The sequence below is a fragment of the Caenorhabditis remanei genome, chromosome V (assembly GCF_010183535.1).
Source record: "Caenorhabditis remanei strain PX506 chromosome V, whole genome shotgun sequence".
Lineage (NCBI taxonomy): Eukaryota > Metazoa > Nematoda > Chromadorea > Rhabditida > Rhabditidae > Caenorhabditis > Caenorhabditis remanei.
Genome location: NC_071332.1, coordinates 15078725 through 15101120, shown reverse-complemented (window position 1 = coordinate 15101120; position 22396 = coordinate 15078725). Strand labels below are relative to the sequence as shown.

The following is a 22396-nucleotide window of genomic DNA, read 5'->3' as shown; positions in this document are numbered from 1 at the left end:
CCTTCAGTTAAAAATTTTTATACCTTTAAAAACCGCCGAGATAGATTGCTCCAAACTCATGCAAGCATGTGCGCCTTTATTACAAGTTTTACGTTATTTTTAAAAGTTGGATACAGAGACCCCCACACCCCGCACCGCAATAGAGAACGCTCCCACTTCTTGAAAGGTATTTTCCGAATAATTTTGTCATTGTTTTCACCCGTCTATCTTTTCTCCAGCCATCGTTTGTTTTATTAGTTCCTAATTGTTATCTCAATAATTTCCCTAGTTTCCACACAGTGTTCTTTTTTTCAGAAAATGAACAACGATTCAAATATTTCTTTCACTAACCCCATGCTGGAAGCTTTTTTGAGCAGAATGCTCGAAATTTCCCAGGCGGCTGTGGTCTTCAAATCAATAAAAAATGAGATCTTGGCGTTCTTTGAAAGTTTATCTTTATCTTTACCGGAACGACCTCGACTAATTGATTTCGAAAACAGGTAAATAAAGTTTCAGTCATAGACATTGCAAAAAAACTATAATGTTTTTAGAGTTATTGAAGAATTAGAAAAGGAAATTGATGTTAGACAACGATTTACTGGAATCGATGTATTAAAGATGATCCATGTATTCAGGCTGGAAATGTCGGATTCATGTTATGAAAAGTGAGTTTTTATCACGATAACTATTAAAAAAGTGAATAATTTCAGAATACTATGTTTGGGTAAATTGAGCCTCAGTGAAGAAAAGAAGATCATATCATTTTCATCGAATGATCGAAGCTTCCGGATAAAGGAACCAACAGTATGCTCTAATTATTTCATTTTAAAAGTGGGAATTTTATTGTTTTAGCCGGAAATTATCATAGAATTCATGACTACAATATGCGATACGCTCCACCAATTCAAAACCTTTGTGGATTTAGCTAATAGGTTCCAACAGTGGAGAAAAAGAAAATTTTGGGGACCAGTGGACCACCATTCATTTGTGAATCTGTGAGTTTTTTTCCCAGATTTTGATGGCAAATTTTGAGTTCAGATTCACAAAACTAACTGAAAGGATTTCTGAAGCAGTCCCCTTCTATCACTGCCTCAATCTACAAAAGAAGATTGATAACAAGGAAATAATAGATGGACCTTATTTGATGAAGTAAGTCGTATTCAAATCATTTATATCGTGAAAATCGCTTCGTATTCCAGACTTCGAACTTATTTCATCAACGTTGATCTAGCCGATTGGCCACATGAAGATATTGTAATTAGTTTTAGTGCGCCGTCCAATTGTTTCGATGCGTTTCGTGAGAAGTTACTTGAAATACGAATCATCAAAGAAGAAATATTTGAAACTGAAGAAGTGGGGTCATCAAATCCAAAAGGACAAAGTGAGGCTCTTGAAGATGAAGCTCCAATGACCAAAAAGGCTAAAATTGACAACCAGTCACAATCCAATTCTCCACACCAACAACAGTGAGTTCTAATATCAATAGTTTAAAAATTTACGTATTCTTTTGAAGAAACTTGGACACTTTGGATGCTTCGTTAGACCAGTGTGTCTCTTCGATAGATGCAGATGTGACTGGCCCGTCTACATCGGGAAATATTATTTCAGAAGAAAACATATCGAATGATACTCTGATGGCTGTTGTTCCTTATTTTTGTCATTTTGATGATCATGATTATCTCCAATATAAGGTCGACTTCATACAAGAACAACAGTGAGTTTCAAATTCATAGTTCAGAAATACATAGACGCATTTGAAGAGATTTGGAGCCAGTTTCACCGGAACAACAAATTGAATCCACATCTACGTTAGACGAACATCCGAGTGGAGCTTCAAATCCAGTTGACGAAATTGGGTGAGTTGCTTTATTCTTTTTATTAAAATAAGAGGAATCCGATTGAAAGTGAATTTATCGAAAAGTTCAAACAACAAACAACCTTTTCAAAAACTCTTGTTATTACAATCCTTTTTTCTGTTCTCTCTGGATTTATATTTTTATAAATATTCAGAGAAGCAAATCCCTTCGAGATGGGTAATGGGCATCCGATGGCAAACGGTTCAATTGGCTTTCTAGAGGAGACTGGAAATATCATATCTGATGAGTAAGTTTTATTTTTATTTTTTTTTTTTTTTAGAGTCACTAGTTTGAATTTGCATAAAGTTGTTTAAGGGAACTGAAACCATCGTCCTCTAACCAGAAACAAGCTGATGAAGCCTTGCGCCCAGTTCACCAATCGGAGGTAATGACCACACAGGTTTGTTTTCACATTTCTTCAAGATTCAGTTCTAATGGATTTCACTTCAGAAACAAGGAGAAAGTTGCAATAAAGAGCAACTCAACAAGTTTCTGGAGCTTATTGATCAAATGGTGGCTGCGTTACAAAAAAATAATGACACTATTAACATCGTCGTTAGCGACGAATATTCGAAACTTACAACAAAACCATTTATTTCGTTTTTGACAAGGTAAGTTATCACGTGTGAATTTTTCGTCTGATTGTGGAATCATTTTTCAGAGTTTTTAACTTACTGCGAAACGGCCGCCAGCATAAGTTTGTTGATTTAGACAAACGAATCCTGATTTATTTCGCTCAATATCAACCCCTCCATGAAAGCATAATCGCCGAGTGAGTTTTGAATAACACACTTTATAACCGAAGTAACGTATTATAGGTTAATTTCAACAGAACGAATCGACGATTTTGAGCTTGACTGGCAGGGAAGGATTACTTACTACCAATCAGGAGAGTGGCGGCTCGGGGAGAAAGTAAGTATTGATTGTTATTGATTTTTTTAGAACAATTAGATTTTTCGGCTCTATTACAGTTTGGATGTCCTTTGAAAACTTGAACGTCCCAAAATACACTTAGACGTCCCAAAAAACACTTAGACGTCCCTTGAAACACTTAGACGTCCTTTGAAACATTTAAACGTCCTTTCGGATCCCAAATATGTTCAAAAATGTTTAAACGTCCCAAAAAACATTTAGACGTCCCAAAAAATGTTTAGACGTCCCATTAAATATTAAGACGTCCCTTGAAGTCTGAAAAATTGGTTTTAAATAATTAGACGTCCCAAAAAACATTTAAACGTCCCAAAAAATGTTTAGACGTCCCTTCAACACTAAAAGCCACTGAAAGTGTTCAAGGGACGTCTAAACATTTTTTGGGACGTTTAAATGTTTTTTGGGACGTCTAAATGTTTTTTGGGACGTCGAACTGTTTTTTGGGACGTTTAAATCTTCAGAACTATATTTTGGGATTTCAAGGGACGTCTAAACATTTTATGGGACGTTTAAACGTTTTTTGGGACGTCTAAACTTTTGAAAGGACGTTTAAAAAAATTAGAGTTTGAAAGGACGTTTAAGTGTTTCAAGGGACGTCTAAGTGTTTTAAGGGACGTCTAAGTGTTTTTTGGGACGTTCAAGTTTTCAAAGGACATCTAAACTGTAATAGAGCCGATTTTTCTTATTCCAGAGTAACGTTCATCAATCGTTCAAATTCTTTTGGAAGGATACAACACCTCTTCAAAGAGAGTTACTAATTTTGTTGGCAGATCTCAGCTCACGGAGAAGCTCGATCATGTCACTAGAGGAAGTCATCGATGAATTTCAAAAGATCAATGCAGATATCAGCGACAATATAATTTTTCAAGAGTAGGCTATTCAGAAAAAATTCTCGACCATTATTATTCCATATATTTACAGGCTTATCAATCTGCTTCCCAAACTTCATCTTGCTCCACAGTATAGTGTTAAAACGAGAGTTCAAATGATTTTCTTGACCCAATCCAATCTTAACAAGCAATTCAAGGCAGAGTAAGAGAGCTAATCGTGTCAAATTTAAAGACAAAACCATAATTTAGGCTCGACAAATATGGCAAGTTGGACTGCGATGAGTGTAGAAAGATAGTAAAGTTTGTTACGTCAGATGACACTTTGAAAAATCACAATTGGTCTCTGTCTCTGCATCGAGACTCTGAAATATCATCTTCAAATATGGATGAGTATAATACGTATGTTTTTATTTAGTTTATGATCAACTTAGGAAATCGATAATAGCAAAAAACTTTCATGTTATCACAATTCATTTTTCTGTGCTCTTTTAAACTCCCCACATTTCTAATTTTATTAATATTCAGACGAAAAATCACTCCGAGATGAGTGATGCAATTTTGAGAGTGTGTCATGGTAAAACTAACTGTCCCACAAAATAACTTTTTATGGATCGAACATAAAAGTAAAGCTCCGTTTTTGCAGTTATCTTTTTTTGTAGGGGAACTTCCTAGAGAGTTATTGTAATTCTGAGCAAATAGCTCAAAAATTGCACTATTTTGCACTGAAATGGGACAATTTGAGGGAGAAATTACTTTTTCTATATGTAACTTGCTTGGGAGTGCTCGTATACAAAAGTTGTCAACTATAAAAATAGCTCTACCTTTGTTCTGTATGGTTTATACATAATTTACTTGGTGCGACAACCAGTGGTACCATGACGCACTATCAAAGTTGTAAAAATTCAACTGAACATTCGAAATGATATCTTTTTGGCCTGTAGCGTACTTAATTTTCAAAAGTTAACGATGTCGTTTTGTCACTTGAATATAAACTAAACAATTTCGCTATAATTTACTTTCAGCACAATAACTCGACAGAGTCATCCGTTACTCACTGATGCAACCTCGCTGCCAGTTCAGGTTTGTTTTAGCCTTCTTTGTTTATTTATATTCAGTTTTTATGGATTGTGATTCAGGAACGAGGAGAACGGAATGCGTTCCCGTACAACCAAGTCATTGATTCACTTCATACCAGCTTCTCGAAATCGGCGTCTAATGAGGTCCGTTTGAAGTCGGTTAACATAAAAAAAAAGTGACAACTCATCTCGAATTCAAAATGATATATTTCAGAAACCAATGAAAACTAATTCCCAATTCAGTAATGAAGAAACTGATGATTTGATGGACTATGTATTAGGCGAAATCGAGAAACATGAAGATTCTTTCCGCATGGCAACAACGTGCAAAACGTATCGATTGATGAAAAAATCTGAAAGAGGAGAAAGTGCATTGATCAAAAAGTAAATATTCAATTAGAAATATCTAGTCTGGACGTTTCATTGCAGAGTACAAAAAGAAATACGAGGTCGACTTCAATGTCCGGATTACTCAGTGGAGGAGAGAATTTTTATTAATTGGTGTCTTAAATGGCCTCTTCACAACACCATAGTCAAGGAGTATGTTTTGAATACAAACTCTAACAATCTTATCAAAATCAAACTTGTCACAGGCCGGGGTTTGAAATTCAAAAATTTTTTGAACTAAATTTTTGAATTTTTTTCTCTAAAAATATCGAATTTTTGACTACACTTTAGGATTCAATCAAAAGCTAGTTGTGCATCAAAAAATTGCTTTTTTTAATGTAAAATCTTTAAAAATTCAAAAAATCCGGTCAAAAATAGGTAACATTTTTTGATGCCTTGCCGACTGGGCCGGTCCGGGCTGGCCGACGGGCCAATATTCGACAAGTTTGATCAAAATTATTTCCAGATTGATATTAAACAAAGAAATCGATAACTTTGAAATTGATGAGAAAGGTCTCCTCGTTTACTATGAGTCACCGGAAGAAGGAGGATTGAGTTTGGGAATTAAAGTAAGGGTTTGAGTATTTTGACTCGTAGTACTATTTTTATTTTAAGAGTAAAAATCCATCTGTGCACCACCAATTCTGGATAAACGCCACGGAAATTCAGAAGAAATTGCTGAATATCCTGTCAAGCAAAAGGGCATTAATATCGACAGATGAAATTATTGAAGAATATCAAGAACAAAACGCGCCGCTTGACAAAGAGCAGATTCTTGACGAGTGAGTTATTCTGCTCAATTTTTGATAGACCGTTTGTGATTTTCAGACTGAACCAGCTCCTTCCAAATCTCCATTTAGCTCGTCAATATGATTTGAAAACGAGGGCTAAAATGGTATTTTGGACACAATCGAAGCTCCATGAAATGTTTGAGAAAGAGTGAGAGAAGTTGAGTAAGCTAACTGAAACAACTTCAACTTATTTCAGATTGAGACAACATGGAAAGCTAACTCTCGACAACACTCGACGCGTTGTGAAATATGTCACTAGCCGGTACACCAAGAAGATCTACAAATGGTCTTTATCCTTCCAAAGAGAAACACCAGAATAATATTGAATTGAAAACTGCAAAGTTTTCTTTGTTCTCCTTTCAACCCTGATCTCTTGTCCCGTTTTGTCTTTTCTTTGTTGTTTTTCAATTTTTTTTTTACTGTTTTCTTGTTTCTTGTTATACATATACAGATAATTCTCTGTATATACGCATATAAAGTTTTTTAGACATAATTTCTATAATTGAACCTTTTTCATGAATTGAAGGCAGAGCCATTCCTCCAAACCAGCTGTCTATTCGTAGTAGAACAATGATATGTGCGCTCTCATCTTGTCGCATGCCCTCTCGTTAACGTTAACGCACTCCTGTAGGCCTTCTGATCTCTACACAATCAGCTTTACCTCCTACGAAAACCTTCCTAATCGTAAATATATACATTTTTTTGAGTTAACGATTCAGCTTTTTTTTAAACTGCTGCATGACAGTTTGCCCACATTAGTGCAAGGCCGGGTCGCGAAAACATATTGGTTACTGTTTACTTATCTGACTATAAAGATGAGCCTGTTCTCTCTTTCTGTCGCACATCATCACATAGACATGACATATACACCACTCACATTTGCGAGCCTTCGGACCTCTACGCTAACTGTGCCCTCTCCTCCTCACACATTGATCGCTCTCTTATTTTCATCGTTTCTCCAGTCTCCAGTATCTCAATTTTTTCAATCTTAAGAAAAACGAGTATGACCAATTGGCCAAAAAAGTTTGAGAACACTGGCTTCTTGTGATTCATCTCTCTTTTTAAAGATTCAAATTTCTTCTTGGACCTTAGAGATTACCTGTTTAAAGGTTTCTAGAAAAATATAAATGTTTACAATTTTTGATATTTATATCGAATTTCTTTTTCTCGTCATGTTGGAGTTCTTATTCAAGTTCACTGATAAGAACTTCACTCTAAAGAAATTTTTGTTTGAGAATATTCACACTCTCTTCTTCACCAACTTATATAGAAAACGCGCTCTACTGCAATAATTAAGAAACTGGGAACACCTGTTCCGCAATAACGAACTCTTCCCTTTCTTGAATGGTTTTCTTGTCATTGTTTTCACCCGTCTATCTTTTCTCCTGTCATCGTTTGTTTTATTAGTTCCTAATTGTTATTTCAATAATTTCCCTAGTTTCCACACAGTGTTCTTTTTTTCAGAAAATGAACAACGATTCAAATATTTCTTCCACTAACCCCATGCTGGAAGCTTTTTTGAGCAGAATGCTCGAAATTTCCCAGGTGGCTGTGGTCTTCAAATCAATAAAAAATGAGATCTTGGCGTTCTTTGAAAGTTTATCTTTATCTTTACCGGAACGACCTCGACTAATTGATTTCGAAAACAGGTAAATAAAGTTTCAGTCATAGACATTGCAAAAAAACTATAATGTTTTTAGAGTTATTGAAGAATTAGAAAAGGAAATAGATGTTAGACAACGATTTACTGGAATCGATGTATTAAAGATGATCCATGTATTCAGACTGGAAATGTCGGATTCATGCTATGAAAAGTGAGTTTTTAATACGATAACTATTAAAAATGTGAATAATTTCAGAATACTATGTTTGGGTAAATTGAGCCTCAGTGAAGAAAAGAAGATCATATCATTTTCATCGAATGATCGAAGCTTCCGGATAAAGGAACCAACAGTAAGTTCGAATTATTTCATTTTAAAAGTGGGAATTTTATTGTTTTAGCCGGAAATTATCATAGAATTCATGACTACAATATGCGATACGCTCCACGAATTCAAAACCTTTGTGGAGTTGGCGAACGGGTTCCAACAGTGGAGAAAAAGAAAATTTTGGGGACCAGTGGACCACCATTCATTTGTGAATCTGTGAGTTTTTTCCCAGATTTTGATGACAAATTTCGAGTTCAGATTCACAAAACTAACTGAAAGGATTTCTGAAGCAGTCCCCTTCTATCACTGCCTCAATCTACAAAAGAAGATTGATAACAAGGAAATAATAGATGGACCTTATTTGATGAAGTAAGTCGTATTCAAATCATTTATATCGTGAAAATCGCTTCGTATTCCAGACTTCGAACTTATTTCATCAACGTTGATCTAGCCGATTGGCCACATGAAGATATTGTAATTAGTTTTAGTGCGCCGTCCAATTGTTTCGATGCGTTTCGTGAGAAGTTACTTGAAATACGAATCATCAAAGAAGAAATATTTGAAACTGAAGAAGTGGAGTCATCAAATTCAAAAAGACAGAGGGAGTCTTTGGAAGATGAACCTTTAATGGCCAAAAAGGCTAAAATTGACAACCAGTCACAATCCAATTCTCCACACCAACAACAGTGAGTTTTAATATCAATAGTTTAAAAATTTACGTATTCTTTTGAAGAAACTTGGACACTTTGGATGCTTCGTTAGACCAGTGTGGCTCTTCGATAGATGCAGATTTGCCTGGCCCGTCTACATCGGAAAATATTATTTCAGAAGAAAACATATCGAATAATATTCTGATGACTGTTGTTCCTTATTTTTGTCATTTTGATGATCATGATTATCTCCAATATAAGGTCGACTTCATACAAGAACAACAGTGAGTTTCAAATTCATAGTTCAGAAATACATAGACGCATTTGAAGATATTTGGAGTCAGTTTCCCCGGAACAACAAATTGAATCCAGATCTACGTTAGACGAACATCCGAGTAAGCCTTATTTTTGTTATTTGGATGATCATGATTATTTCCCATCAAGCGCCGGCTTCCCACGTGAACAACAGTGAGTTTCCAGTTGATAGTTCAGAAATATATAGACGCATTTGCAGAAATGTGAAGTCAGTTTCACCGGAACAACAAGTTGAATCCACATCCACGTTAGACGAACATCCGAGTCGAGTTTCAAATCCAGTTGACGAAATTGGGTGAGTTGCTTTATTCTTTTTATTAAAATAAGAGGAATCCGATTGAAAGTGAATTCATCGAAAAATTCAATCAACAAACAACCTTTTGAAAAAACTCTTGTTATCACAATCCTCTTTTCTGTACTCTCCGCATTTCTATTTTTATGAATATTCAGAGAAGGATGTACGCTCGAGATGATCAATGACCATCCGAATGGTTCAAACATTGATTTTCTTGAAGAGACTGAAATTCTCCAGGCAGGACAAAGTTCTCCTCACATGAATGAGTAAGTTTCAGAGTCATTAGCTTGAATTGCACAAATTTTTTAAGGGATAGGGAGCCATTGTCCTCTACACAGGAACAACCAATTGTGTCCGTAGCATTGTCCATCTTGCCAAAGTCCCTTCCGATATCTACTATTCAAGGGCAAACACTTCGTGATGCACCCTTGCGCCCAGTTCATCAATCGGTGGTAATGACCACACAGGTTTGTTTTCACATTTCTTCAAGATTCAGTTCTAGTGGATTTCACTTCAGAAACAAGGAGAAATTTGCAAAAAAGAACAACTCAACAAGTTTCTTGAGCTTATTAATCAAATGGTGGCTGCGTTTCAAAAAAATACAAACAGTATTGAATACATCGTTAGTGACGCTTGCAACAAACTTGAAGGTTTGAAACTAACAACAAGACCGTGGATTTCATTATTGAAAAGGTGCGTTGTCATGTGTGAATTTACTGTCTGAAAGCATTTTTCAGAGCTTCAAGCTTACTGCTGAACGGCCGTCAGCATAAGTTTGTTGATTTAGACAAACGAATCCTGATTCATTTCGCTCAATATGAACCCCTCCATGAAAGCATAATCGCCGAGTAAGCTTTAAATAACACACTTTATAACCGAAGTAATGTGTTCTAGGTTAATTTCAACGGAACGAATGGACGATTTTGAGCTTGACAGGCAGGAAAGGATCACTTATTACCGATCAGGAAGCTGGTGGCTCGGGGAGAAAGTAATTATTGATTGTTATTGAATTACTTTTGGCAATTTGTTTTCCTTTTCCAGAGTAACGTTCATCAATCGTTCAAATTTTTTTGGAAGAATACAACACCTCTTCAAAGAGAATTACTGATTTTGTTGGCAGATCTCAGCACACGGAGAAGCTCGATCATGTCACGAAAGGAAATCATCGATGAGTTTCGAAAGAACAATGCAGATATAAAAGATTATGGAATTTCTCAAGAGTAGGCTATTCAGAAAAAAATTCTCGACCATTATTATTCCATATATTTACAGGCTTATGAAACTGCTTCCCAACATCCGTCTTGCTCTACAGTATAGTGTTAAAACGAGAGTTCAAATGATTTTCTTGACGCAATCCGAACTTAACGGGAATTTTAAGAGCATGTAAGAAAACTAATCGCATCAAATTTGAGGAGAAAACCACACTTTAGGCTCGACAAATATGGCAAATTGGACTGGGATGAGAATAAAAGGATAGTAAAGTTTGTGACGTCAGAGGATACTTTGAAAACTCACAATTGGTCTCTGTCTCTGCATCGAGACTCTGAAAATTCATCTTCAAATGTGGATGAGAATAATACGTTGGTTTTTTTTTCTGTTGATGTTAAACTTAGGAAATCCATACTTGCAAATTTACGGCCCGGCCCGGTAGAGAATTTTCAAGGCCCGGCCCGGCCCGAAGGCCCGGCTTCAAAAAAAAGGTACCTATGTTTTACCAAATTTTTTGAAATTTTTTGAAATTTTACATTAAAAATTTCAATTTTTGATGCATAACTATCTTTTAATTGAATTCTGAAGTATAGTCAAAATTCGACATTTTTGGCAAAAAATTCAAAAAAATTCAAAAAAATTCAAAATTTCGTTCAAATTTTCAGTTCAAATTTTTCAGCCGGGCCTTCGGGCCGGGCCGTGCCTCGGGCCGGGCCGGGCCGGGCCTTGGAAATTCTCGTCACGGCCCGGCCCGTTGCAAGTATAAGGAAATCGATAACAGCAAAAAAACTGTCATGTTATCACAATTCATTTTTCTGTGTTCATTTAAAATCCCCTGATTTCTATTTTTATCAATGTTCGGATAGAAAAATCACTCGGAGATGAGTGATGAACATCCGGTGACGAATGGTTCAAATATTTAAAAAACTTTTTAAGGGTTCCGAAGTTTACATCTTCTACACGGAGACAACCAAATGTTTCATCGTCAGGTCAACTTCGAAACACAATCACTCCAAACTCCTTCGACGGAAGCCGGTGAGTTTCAGAGAGTTCATTTTCAGAATTGGGCAATGATATTTCATTTGTCACTGAAATCTGAACTAAACATTCTCCTTATCATTTACTTTCAGCTCAACAACTCGGCAGAGACAGTGGACCCTTCCGTTACTCACTGCTAACAAATTTCAACGCCGAACACTTCCTGATGCAGCTTCGGTTCCAGTTCAGGTTTATTTTAGTCTTATTTGTTCGTTTATATTCAGTTTGGATGGATTGTGTTTCAGGAACGAAATGTATTCGCAAATCGTCAAGCGCCAACACATACGATGGCTGAGAAACCCTCTAATCAAGATATTCCTCTTCCAATGTAAGTAAATTTCCTGTCAAAATTGCCCAAATAAAATTACAAAACTCTAGCTTTAGGTGTTGGCTAAAATAAACTAATTAACATTTGCCGCTATAAGTTACAGTACTGTTCAGTCAGGGATGCCATTGGGCATTTTTTTTCCATTGAAGATGACCAACTTTGAGAGACTGTTACGGTATCACTGATTGTCTCACAAAGTAAGTTATGTGTAAACCATACAGAAAAAAGTAGAGCTTCAATTTTGTAGTTGATAACTTTTTTGTACGAGCACTTCCTAGCAAGTTACATATCGACAAAGTAATATCTCCCTCGTTCCATTTCAGTGCAAAATAGAGTGATTTTTGAGCTGTCCTCTTAAAATGACCATAACTCTCTAGGGAGTATCCGTACAAATAAGTGGTCAAATACAAAAACAAAGCTCTATTTTTGTTCTGTATGGTTTATACATAGTTTACTTTTGCGAGACAATCAGTGATACCGTAACACCCTCTAAATTTGGTCTATTTCAACTGGAAAAGGGCAAAAAACTTACTGCACGGTACTGTTGTCGAAGTTATAAATACAACATTTGTATTTACAGATACATGATTTTTCTATTCTAATTTCAGAAAATTGATGACGCCAGTGGATTTAAAAATAAATGTTCTGCGTGGTCTAGTGTGCTCAGTTGTCAGTCGGAAAGCCATTCTGAAAATCGTACTCAGCGCCATTCGACAACAACAACGGATCTTGATGCCTTCAGAACTCGATGGCTTCAAAAAGTTTGAAGAAACTGTGGAGGAGTTGTGGAGAAAGACACGGTCTCATGAGGTATTACATTAAGTTTGCTTTATAATATTCATTTTTGTTGTTTTCAGCGTATAACCTCAAGGGCATTGACTGAGTCACTGCTAGAAACACTCGAAAAGGCACAAGGGCATGCAGAGAACAAAAAGAACACTGGTCACGGATCAATACATATCTGGAAAATTCTTGGTTTTCTGAAATCGGTAGCCCGCCTGATTCCTTGTGTGGCAATTCCAACTCTTCTAGATAAACATTTAAATGTCGATAAGTTTAATGTGGGTTTGCTCTTTGTAGAAATGATTAGATTTCACAAATTTTTTCAGGTCATTCCAATTGAGACAGCACTGGAGGCATTCCGTTTGTCCGTGCTGTTTGACCAGTGACATATATCGAGTAAAAACTTATTTTTCATCTGTTTTCTTTTTTCAATTGTTGCTCAAAAATTTGCCCTTTCGGGTTGATATTTTATCTTTTCGTGTTCACTTTTTTTAATAAACGGGTGAGAACTTAAAAACTGTTTTTTTTTCAACTGCATCAAGTATCTACACTTTTATTTCAGATCAGACTGGAACACTGAACAAGAAGTTCTTCACAAAATAGAGTGGCAAGAGAAATAGACGTCCTTGCGAATCGCGATATGCAGTGAGAGATAGAGAAGAGAGAAAAGAAGAGGTGAACGTAGAGGTCAGCCGTCTTGCAACGTGCGAATCGGTCTCTGCGTCACTTGTTTCTACGCTGATGTGTATGTCACTCTCTCGTTTTTCTATTATATATCTTCCCGCGCAAAAAATGGGTCTCTCTTTTTTGCATTTGTTTTTTATTAGCCATTCCGGAGCTGACTTTTTTAGAACTGTCCTATTTTAAAGCTTTAAAAAAATCAAAATATGTCTCTGAAAAGTTACAACCTGTCATAAAAGGTTTGCAATACTAAAAACAGCGGTTTTGTGAATTCACAGTTCTGGAATGAAAAAATTCTGGAAAGGCTTACTAATGAAATAGAAATAGTTGAATTCAAACTTAAAATGATGATTTCCAAGTACGAATTACTTGAAAATATGTTTTTTGTAATTTTACAAATTTCAAATTTCGAAAACAATCCATTATTTCCAGATAATGAGTTATTCAAGCAGAAGCAACCGATCAACTGTCGAAACAACTCGACTTATCGATTTCTTGTTGGAAAAATCCCAATAGTACTCCTCATGTGTTGATTTGAAAGAATTGGCAACTCAATTCAACAAGGAGAATAGAGATCATGTCTCAATCAAAATACGGGAAGATCAGTAAGTTGTTCTCAATTTTTAAAATAATGAATTGGCTGATTGGACGAGTGTCATTATCGGTTTGCGAACACCGCATGAAAGTTACTCAGATGTGTCTCGTAGCTGAAATAGATGAAATACATAGGTATGCAGATGAAATGCGGTATTTTACGAGAAATTTTTTTTTTCACTCAAAAAACTTTAGTTTCCAACTTTTCCCATAATTAATGATCTTCGTACGTATCTCCTAGATGTCTCCAATTTACGGAAGCATAAACATTATATTCTGTGCTTTCTTAAAAATATACTTCTAATCAATGCTTGCAATATCTTACTCTTAATTTCTATAACTTCGAATCAAAATGTCACAAGCGAGATTATAAGCAAATTCTTTTGACTAACTAAACAGTTCTATTTCAGATTCTTGTGCGCCTTACGCCTGGTTCGCGGGTATAACGGGACTGCTAGTGAAGAGTCCCAGCAGAAAATATACAGAATGACGGGATATTGCCCGCAGCGAAAAGCAATAATTAAAGGGTAAGTTGTTGTCTTGTTTGATTTGCAAAAGCGTTCATTCCTAATTTTATAGATCCAGAAACACTCGAACGTGTGTTAGAAAACGAACCCATGATAGCTCTCCTGGAAGAATCATCAAAAAATCAAAGAACTTGAGTTGTACTTCAAAAGTTGCATTCATGTCTTCTCATGAGTAAGTATCGACTCTTTTTCACTGAATCCAACGCCCCTAATCTTTCAGCAACATTCCCGGTGCAGAAGTATCTGATTGAGATCTGGTTCCATCTTCGTCAGCATGTTCTGACTCTCTATCCGATTCAGAAGACCAGTTCAACCAAGAAAATGAAACCACTGTTTGCCGCATAACCTACCTTGAGACGCTTTTCACTGTATTACGGATTGAAGAAGTCTCGTTTTTCTACAACCTGGAAGAAATCGAGAAAGTTGTCAAGGAATATAAAGAAAGAGGAATTAAAGTGGTAACATTTTTCTGTTATAAAAACAAACACCAACACATTTTTGCAGACACTGGACGCTCGGTTGGTCGCCTCAGCGTTGAAAACCACTCTCATAACGCTTCTGAAACCTGAGGAAACAGTTGAGGGAGAAACCGAATCGATCTTCACATGTTTTCTCATCCGAATTTTAAGAGAAATCGTAGAAAAATTGATTGATTCGTATCCAGCATGTGGCTTCGAGGACGTCCTCGACAAAATCTGGGAGGAAACACGAAAAAATGACGAAGAAGCGGATAGAGTGAGTTTTTCTGGTAGTTTTAGACCTCATGGCTAGAAGGTAATACATTTTTTTCAGCGTGTCTCAATCAAAACAACCGTGGCCGTTCTGAACAAAATTATGTTTGCAGGAACTTGCTGATCTCGTCTTTTTCATTTTTATAAAACTGTCGTTTTAAATAAAAACTTTGTTGATTTTTGCTTCATTAATTGTTGTTTTAGTATTTGTAATTTCATATGTATTCTTAATTTTTGTTAAATAAAACATATTTAATTGTTGGTTTGTGTAGTTTGTGTTTGTGTAATGGGTTTCTATCCATCTTTTAATCTTGTTCAATTATTATTATCATTATTCTACTATCAGTTTTACGTACAGTACCGCTCAAAAGTGTGTTAAGTTTAGCCTTTTTCAGTTGAAAATGCCCAACTTTGAGATTGTGTCACAGTAAAGCTAACTGTTCCTCAAAATAACTTTTTATGGGATCAAACAAACCAAGAGTAAAACTCCATTTTTGTAGTTGGCAGCTTTTTTGTACGGACCCTTCCTAAAGAGCTGTAGTAATTTTACGTCAACAACTCAAAAATCGCACTGTTTTGCACTGAAATGGGTCGATTTGACTGAGAAATTATTTTGTCGATATGTCACTTCCTAGGGAGTGTCCGTACAAATAAGTTGTCAACTACAAAAATAGAGTTCTACCTTTGGTCTGTTCGATCTCATAAAAAATTATTTTGTGTGATAGTTAGTTTCACTATGACGCACTCTAAAAGTTGGACATTTCAACTGAAAAAGGCAAAACTTAATGTACTTTCGAGCGGTTACTGTATGTACTTAACTAAAATTGCTTGTTCCAGATAATCAGCAACAAAATGGATCTCAATAAAAGATTAGTTCGTTTCTTAGAAGCAAAAGCAACGATAGTAATCTCCCCAATTTCCCTGAGAGAGTTGGCCGAGATGTACAATGATCACATGACTGATGTTAGAATTCCAGTCGAGGAAATTGTTGATCAGTGAGTTTTTTTTCTTTATTTCATATTCTTTGATTCATTTTTCAGATTTGAAACCATTCTCTCAGAAATCCACAGTATCAAACGTATTCGTCCCACCAAGAAGTTAGCAATCATGTTTATGACGCAACATCCAGTGACCGAGTTGTTAAAATCTGAATATTTTTCAAAAAAGTAAAATTAAACCTACACTTATATTCCAAAACGTAAATGTTTTCAGCCTTCAACGTTGGGGAAAATGGAGGTTGGATGAGGAGAAGCGAATCATCAAGTACTCTTCCAACACACTACCAGTCTTGTGTTTCAATCGAAAAATAAATAGTATTGAGGATGGTTCAGTACATTGGGAATTTGATGAAATTGAACACATGTTGAATTTTATTCATAGAAACGCTTCTAACCCGTCCGCAACTTTTGGCAGAACTTTTCGTAGATATCACTCGTTAGTTCAAAGTGTTAAAGGAAGAACTGTTGGAGACGTTAGAGCCAAGTGAGTTGAAATTTTAGCACTTCTTAGCACAAGTTGTTTTTTTTTCAGAATGATTCAGTGCCTCAATTATGAAATTGAGCTTGGAGTAGAATGCATTGACTACATAGCGTCAATTGTCATAAGATTCGGAATACCGCCAGAGAAGAATCTGTTGGAAGCGTGAGTGTTTTGTAAATGATATTACTATGATAATTAAATATTTTCAGAATGTCAGCTGTAGCAACATATCAACTGGATGCATTGAATTATTTGGTTTTCTACGAACGAGGGCAGTGTCGTTTTGGAAAAGAAGACAAGGTATTCCAATAATTTTGTGAACTGTTAACTAAATTTTCAAAAAAGTTTCAGTCCCGCCTGGAAGCTACAAGGCATCCAGGAAAGGAAATTCGTATAAGTGAACTTCTACAACCTCTACGTGATGCTGTGTCCAACGAGAGGGTCCTGTTCATCTACCCGTTCCTGTTAGATGAAATTGACAAACGACTTCTGGAGATCTCAAATACCAAAGAGGTAAGACTTCAACTTCTTAACAAAAAATACTGAAAGTTGTTCACAGCACATCGAGATAATGTCGGTCAGAAAAACAATGAAAAGGGTCATAGGAACAATTGCTCCATTTTTGGCAAACAACGAAGCTCTGAACAAGGACAGCCCAGTTTTTCTCTGCAAAATTCTTCGCATTGTGTTGGCAGTTGCAAATAAGCTGAGTGACCCAGTTTTCGAGGGGATCAAAAAGGAATTGCGGGAAATGCAGAAGAAAAATGATGGAAGTTTTCAAAGAATCTCGTATGACAGGGCATTGGAAGCTATAAAAGAACTTCTTTATATGAGGAACATTTGAGAAACTTGTTTAATTATCACTTCGAACTCTTAATTCAATGTTTCTTCCAAAACCCCAATGTCTTTAATGATCGTTTCTTTTTTTTTGTGGCTTGGAATCAATTATTTTTAATGATTCATTTATCTTCGCCTATTTTTGATTGAACTATTTTTATTCAGTACACATTCATTCCGTGTTTACTTTCTACAATTTTCTCCTTTTGTTCTATGTAGTTTTGTATTCCACAGTTTTCTCAGATTGAACCATTACGGTGTTCCAATGATCGCACAAAATTTCATATCAAATTTGTTTTATTCTTCCTTACATTTATTGAAAAACGAATAAACAACTTTTCATGTTGCCACTGGACCACCCGATACATTTCTATGATACAGAACCCATCTTTTCGACGTCTCCTCCGATTGATCCCGTCTTCTAACAAATAGATCAAATAGAGCTCTTCAATATGACAAGTTGACATCAACTGTTTTCAATAACTGCCACTGCATTTCTCTGATAACGAAACCATCGTTTTGAGATATTTTTTGAGTTAACCCTCAGAAGATAAAGAAATGATTTCCGATACGGGTAGTGCACACAAATCATGACTAGAGAAGACAAGAATCCATGCATTGATAAAACTGCCACAGCGATATTAATGAAGGCTTGGTTATAATAATCCAATAAGACAGCAATCCAGGCGTAAACAACAGGGAATGCAAACGTGAATAAAGGAACGGATCCCTGGATGACAAGAGCTATCACAAAAGTCTTGTGAAGATGAAATGTTTTTTGAGACATTGTTCTATCTTTCAGTTGTCGTACTGCATTCCAGAAGAGACCAAAAACAAGTGATAGAGTTTTGACACCAAAAGTGATAAAGAAAATCACGAATATTGATAAATGATAGGTGATATTTTCGGTGAGAACGAAATTATCAGCTTGGTAAATGTAATCAGGGAGGCAGGGTAGTCTCTTAAATTAAAGTTTGAGAGTTGATCCATGAGACTTGAACTCTTACAAACTAACCATAAACATGTTTTTCTTTGCCACTTCTTGATCAGGGACCAGAAATGTAAATGAAATAAAAGAAAGACAACCAGCGAGATAGAACAATAACATCCAGATTCGTCTATATCTTGCCCAATATTGTTTACCAGGAAAATTGCAAATTGAATAAAAACGACTTTCGAAAAGTACAGCTATGGAAACCAGCATGTCTGGGAAAGTGTCTGGTTTCTAGTAATAAGTTTATCAAGCATTTTTGCCTTACTTGACAGAAAAACGCAAACCATAACAACTTGAACTATAATAGGAACACCAAAATGTCTGAGAACCCCCAATGGAAATCCAACGAACCTGGGAATCAGTAAAAATGGAGCAGTCAAAATACTGAAAGAGTAGTCAAAAGCGACAATCCAAATGTGAAGATTCAACAAATACCACTTTGCAGATTTCATTTGATCTGGAGTCTTTCGGATTATACAATAGAATCCAAAAAGATGCATTGGTGTAGAGATTGTGGTGTTAGCATGGAGAGCAAATGATAAAAATTTTGGGGAATGAAAGTAGCCAGTGGCAGGGATACACGAGTTAGTCATAACCTAGAATGACTTACATCAAGACTAGCAAATGTAGACTTCTCTAACATGATGTATTTAATTTCCGAGTGTTCGCAGGCACCGCCTCTAAAATCGGAAACTTGATTATATATTTTCCCAAACCAGTCGGTTCTCACGTCGCCTCACGGCGACTAAACCTCCTTCTCAACACCACCTTTCTGGGTGTTACAGTCGATTGTAATTAATACGGAAACAGGCGACACTTTTGAAATCCTCGGTTTTTTTCTGAATCCAATAATACCAAAAAATCTTTCATGTCGTCACTTTTAGGAAACCACCCGTATCTTTATATGACGTGGGACAATCTTGAAACGGACGACACGTACGGAATTTTCTATTTTTTCTGAATCATATGATACTAAAAAAACTTTCACATCCCCACATGTGTTCGAACCAACTAACTGTAGTCAACGTTGCCTAACTTGCCAGATCGGATGCGGCGACGAACGCACCTTGACCATGCGGCGCAGGAAAAATGCCGGCCGGAGCGAGGAAAGAAGAGACGACGCTTTGCAGACCGGATCCCTTTTTTCAGCTTTTTGACAAAATTATTTTTGACAATTTTATCGATTTCAGTTGTTTTTTGTATTCAAAAAATGCAAGTATTATTGTGAAAGTTTTGAATTTTTTTGAAAATGATTTTTTCCGGGTGAAAATAAAAATACTTTATTGAAACGTGAGAAAACAATTACATGTGTATTTGCAGTTTTTACAGTTTTTGACATCGTGGAACTTCTGAGTATGTCACTAATTTTCCACTTTTTGAGCCACAATTCTGAAATTCCCGAATTTCAGCGGAAAATGCAAACGCGCTCCATTTTTCAGGCGCGTCGACCGAATTTTCAAAAACTTTATTCAATGTTTTGTATTTTTCACCTTAATTTTAAATACACCGATTCTCAGATTTTCCACGTTTTTTTTTCATTAAATACACATATTTTCAAAATTTCAGAATATGTCCAACACCGTTCCCACATGGAGAGAAGCAGAAATCATTCAACTCGTCGACTTCGTTGCCAGAGAAGCACAAAACCGCGAAGGCGGTTTCAATGCGTGGAAAGTATGCGAGAAGTACCAGAAAGAAACGAGATCGAAGAGAAAACTGGAAGAAATTATAGAAAAGTGAGCAAAAACTTCAAAAACAAACTGATTATAACAATATTCCAGGTGTCGTCAGTCGATATGCAACCGGCCGATGTATTTGGACGATTATGACTTCGATACACGTGTGAAAGTGTACTTTTCGATGAAAATTCCCGTCAACAATTCATTAATGAAACTGTATGGTTGCTATTGTTGAAATTTGAATCTGAATTATAAAAATTTACAGAATGCGCGAAAACGGCGAGGTGGAACTTGATAAAGTAAATGTGATCGAAATGTACAGAGGGTGTAATCGTGGAATAAAACTTGGATTCGCAGATATCAAAGTAAATATTGTTATTTGCAGAGTTTAATCGATGCCAACCGAAAAGTGACGATCCATTACGCGAATTTTATATTCTCTTCAGTTTTCAAAAAAAAATCGAAAAGTTTGCAATAAATAAGCCAAATTAGACCTTTTTTCAAGTAGAAAACTAAAGAAAATCTGATTTTCAGGCACGAGAACCAGAATCTGAAGAAAAAATGCTTGAATTCCTCGCAAATTTCTCTCGGTACACCAGTCAACCAGTCACAAATCTATGTCTAGCTCAAGAATACAAGAGAATCACCGGCTGTCGTCATCTAATTCCAACATTAGTTGAGCGGTTCGTGATTTTCTCTAATAAATTTCTAATATATATTGTATTTTTTCAGGTTTCGGTTGGTTATCAAGCCAGCAATCCAAACATCAAAACAATACGATCTTCTCGCTCGAATTCGTATGTTGTATGTCTCGAAAACACCCTTAGGCGACGGATTTCTTGCCAAGTATGCTATCTGCCTTGTGTCAAACAAAATAAAATAATTTCAGAATACGGAGGAACGCATTTGTTCAAGTCGACTACAAAAACCGGATTGAAGTCTACATAGCAAACGATGATAGCTTACAGTTATATTGTTTGTCCAAATATAGAGAAAAGGTGGCGATTCCAGTGGCGAATCGAGACTGGGCGACATCCGGTAGAGGAGATGGCAAAAGAGTCGAAGAACGGACTCTAGTTAGGTTAGTATATACGAAAAACTCTCGTAAAAGCTGTGAAGACTTCTCAATTTCCAGGAAAGAAGCTCGTTTCTCTCCGAAAAAAGTTCTCAATCGTCGGGAAGGATCATCAGATTCACCGCTCTTCCCGAAACCCGTCAACAAACAAAAACGTATTCATATGAGTTCCGATGAGAGCGATTCAGACGTCATTTGCGATTCTACCAGTAATAAGAGAGCTGTTACTTTAGAGGCTCAGCCCAATTGTGTGCCGCCGAAGAAGATGGAAAAAGCAGTGGAAATCCCACAACCAGCTGTTCCAGAAAAGGAAATAAAACAAGAAGAAAATGTCGTAAGAGATTTCGCTACGTATCTCAATAGATTACTCGCGAAAAACAATCCACAAATCAATCAGAACACTCTTTTGAATCCGGATCAATTAGTTTACAATGTCCTCAATAGAGAAATAAAACAAGAGGAAACTGACACTTCAGACCGTAGTTGTCCCAGTGTGACGAATGGAACGATGACACCTTCAGCAGTTGGATCACCGAGAAAAGATTACTATGGGGATAACCAACATTTCTTTGTAAATCATGGCTCCACGAGTACACGAGAATTTCTGAAATTACTTCGTGGTCTCGTTTTGACAATGGATTCGCCTATGCTTGAATCAATTGGACTTCTTATTCAGCGAACAATTGATGAGTGTGGAGATGAGGTTCGAGTGGAATGTGAAGAAAAATAACTCCAAAAATGTCTCTATTTTCAGAAAGTATTGATTTCCGACGTTGTACTCGCTCTGAAGACAATTTTCCGTATGGTCATCAAAAAGTCATCAAACAATGAGCCCGAAGAGACGTCACTGAGTGCTACCAAGCTACTGACACTGCTCCAAAGTATCGTATTCAGTCTCGATGCACCCGTCACTTTGGAACTTCGGGATTCGGTTAGAGCGGCGTCTGAAGTCGGCGCTGCTTACGTGAGATTAATTTTCAGATGTTGAAACAAAAAAAAACAACAATTTTCAGAAAGTATCCGTCAAAACTGTCCAGCTGGCATTGGAAAGCTCCATCGAGCTCGTTACTTCTCAACACTCCCGTCTATAATCATTTCGATTATCTTATACTTTATCGTCTGTGTTATTTAATTTTTCTGTAATAAGTTTTTATAGGTCTTCGTTAGAACAATTAGTTTCCCTTATTGCATAGTTATTAGCATAGTTCATTGTTTCGTTTTCATGTTTTATTAGCACTTTTTGCGTTCGTTATTGTGTAATCGACTAGAAAAAGTTTATTTTCGGTTGGTTTCATGTACTGAAAATCCACTGATTCATGTGAGGAGTAGTACAACGTGACAGGTAAGGCTTGACAGTCTTTATTTAAAAAGGAAATATTGGAAAAATTGTGTAATGTATTAGGT

At 36.3% G+C, this 22396-nt stretch overlaps 4 protein-coding genes across 4 annotated transcripts; all 4 read left to right on the top strand.

Moving 5' to 3' along the window:
* Nucleotides 1-333: 333 nt before the first annotated feature.
* On the top strand, nt 334-6169 carry GCK72_020221 (uncharacterized protein; the record flags this gene model as incomplete). The annotated part of the gene is made up of 24 exons (XM_053733457.1): nt 334-479; nt 531-644; nt 690-783; nt 832-974; nt 1018-1128; nt 1179-1445; nt 1493-1693; nt 1740-1835; nt 1990-2082; nt 2151-2235; nt 2286-2446; nt 2497-2607; nt 2654-2747; nt 3457-3635; nt 3687-3797; nt 3845-3994; nt 4618-4675; nt 4732-4815; nt 4886-5055; nt 5101-5211; nt 5525-5627; nt 5674-5840; nt 5887-5997; nt 6046-6169. 24 exons carry the CDS (start codon nt 334-336, stop codon nt 6167-6169), a joined length of 3084 nt encoding a protein of 1027 aa, XP_053582370.1.
* Nucleotides 6170-7352: 1183 nt separating this feature from the next.
* GCK72_020220 (uncharacterized protein) lies at nt 7353-13609 on the top strand (the record flags this gene model as incomplete). The annotated part of the gene is made up of 23 exons (XM_053733456.1): nt 7353-7498; nt 7550-7663; nt 7709-7802; nt 7851-7993; nt 8036-8146; nt 8197-8463; nt 8511-8711; nt 8800-8895; nt 8942-9037; nt 9193-9303; nt 9348-9504; nt 9555-9730; nt 9775-9885; nt 9932-10025; nt 10079-10257; nt 10310-10420; nt 11183-11281; nt 11377-11473; nt 11530-11612; nt 12221-12422; nt 12470-12673; nt 12722-12755; nt 13509-13609. 23 exons carry the CDS (start codon nt 7353-7355, stop codon nt 13607-13609), a joined length of 3027 nt encoding a protein of 1008 aa, XP_053582369.1.
* Nucleotides 13610-13707: 98 nt separating this feature from the next.
* GCK72_020219 (uncharacterized protein) lies at nt 13708-17251 on the top strand (the record flags this gene model as incomplete). The annotated part of the gene is made up of 13 exons (XM_053733455.1): nt 13708-13805; nt 14081-14197; nt 14250-14369; nt 14418-14428; nt 14498-14655; nt 14702-14932; nt 15766-15923; nt 15969-16094; nt 16141-16410; nt 16459-16569; nt 16617-16707; nt 16759-16920; nt 16967-17251. The coding sequence occupies 13 exons, from the start codon at nt 13708-13710 to the stop codon at nt 17249-17251; spliced, it is 1938 nt and encodes a 645-aa protein (XP_053582368.1).
* A 2556-nt stretch (nt 17252-19807) lies between these two features.
* On the top strand, nt 19808-22083 carry GCK72_020218 (uncharacterized protein; the record flags this gene model as incomplete). The annotated part of the gene is made up of 9 exons (XM_003116596.2): nt 19808-19974; nt 20020-20133; nt 20183-20282; nt 20452-20600; nt 20650-20763; nt 20807-20998; nt 21053-21695; nt 21747-21956; nt 22006-22083. 9 exons carry the CDS (start codon nt 19808-19810, stop codon nt 22081-22083), a joined length of 1767 nt encoding a protein of 588 aa, XP_003116644.2.
* Nucleotides 22084-22396: the final 313 nt, after the last annotated feature.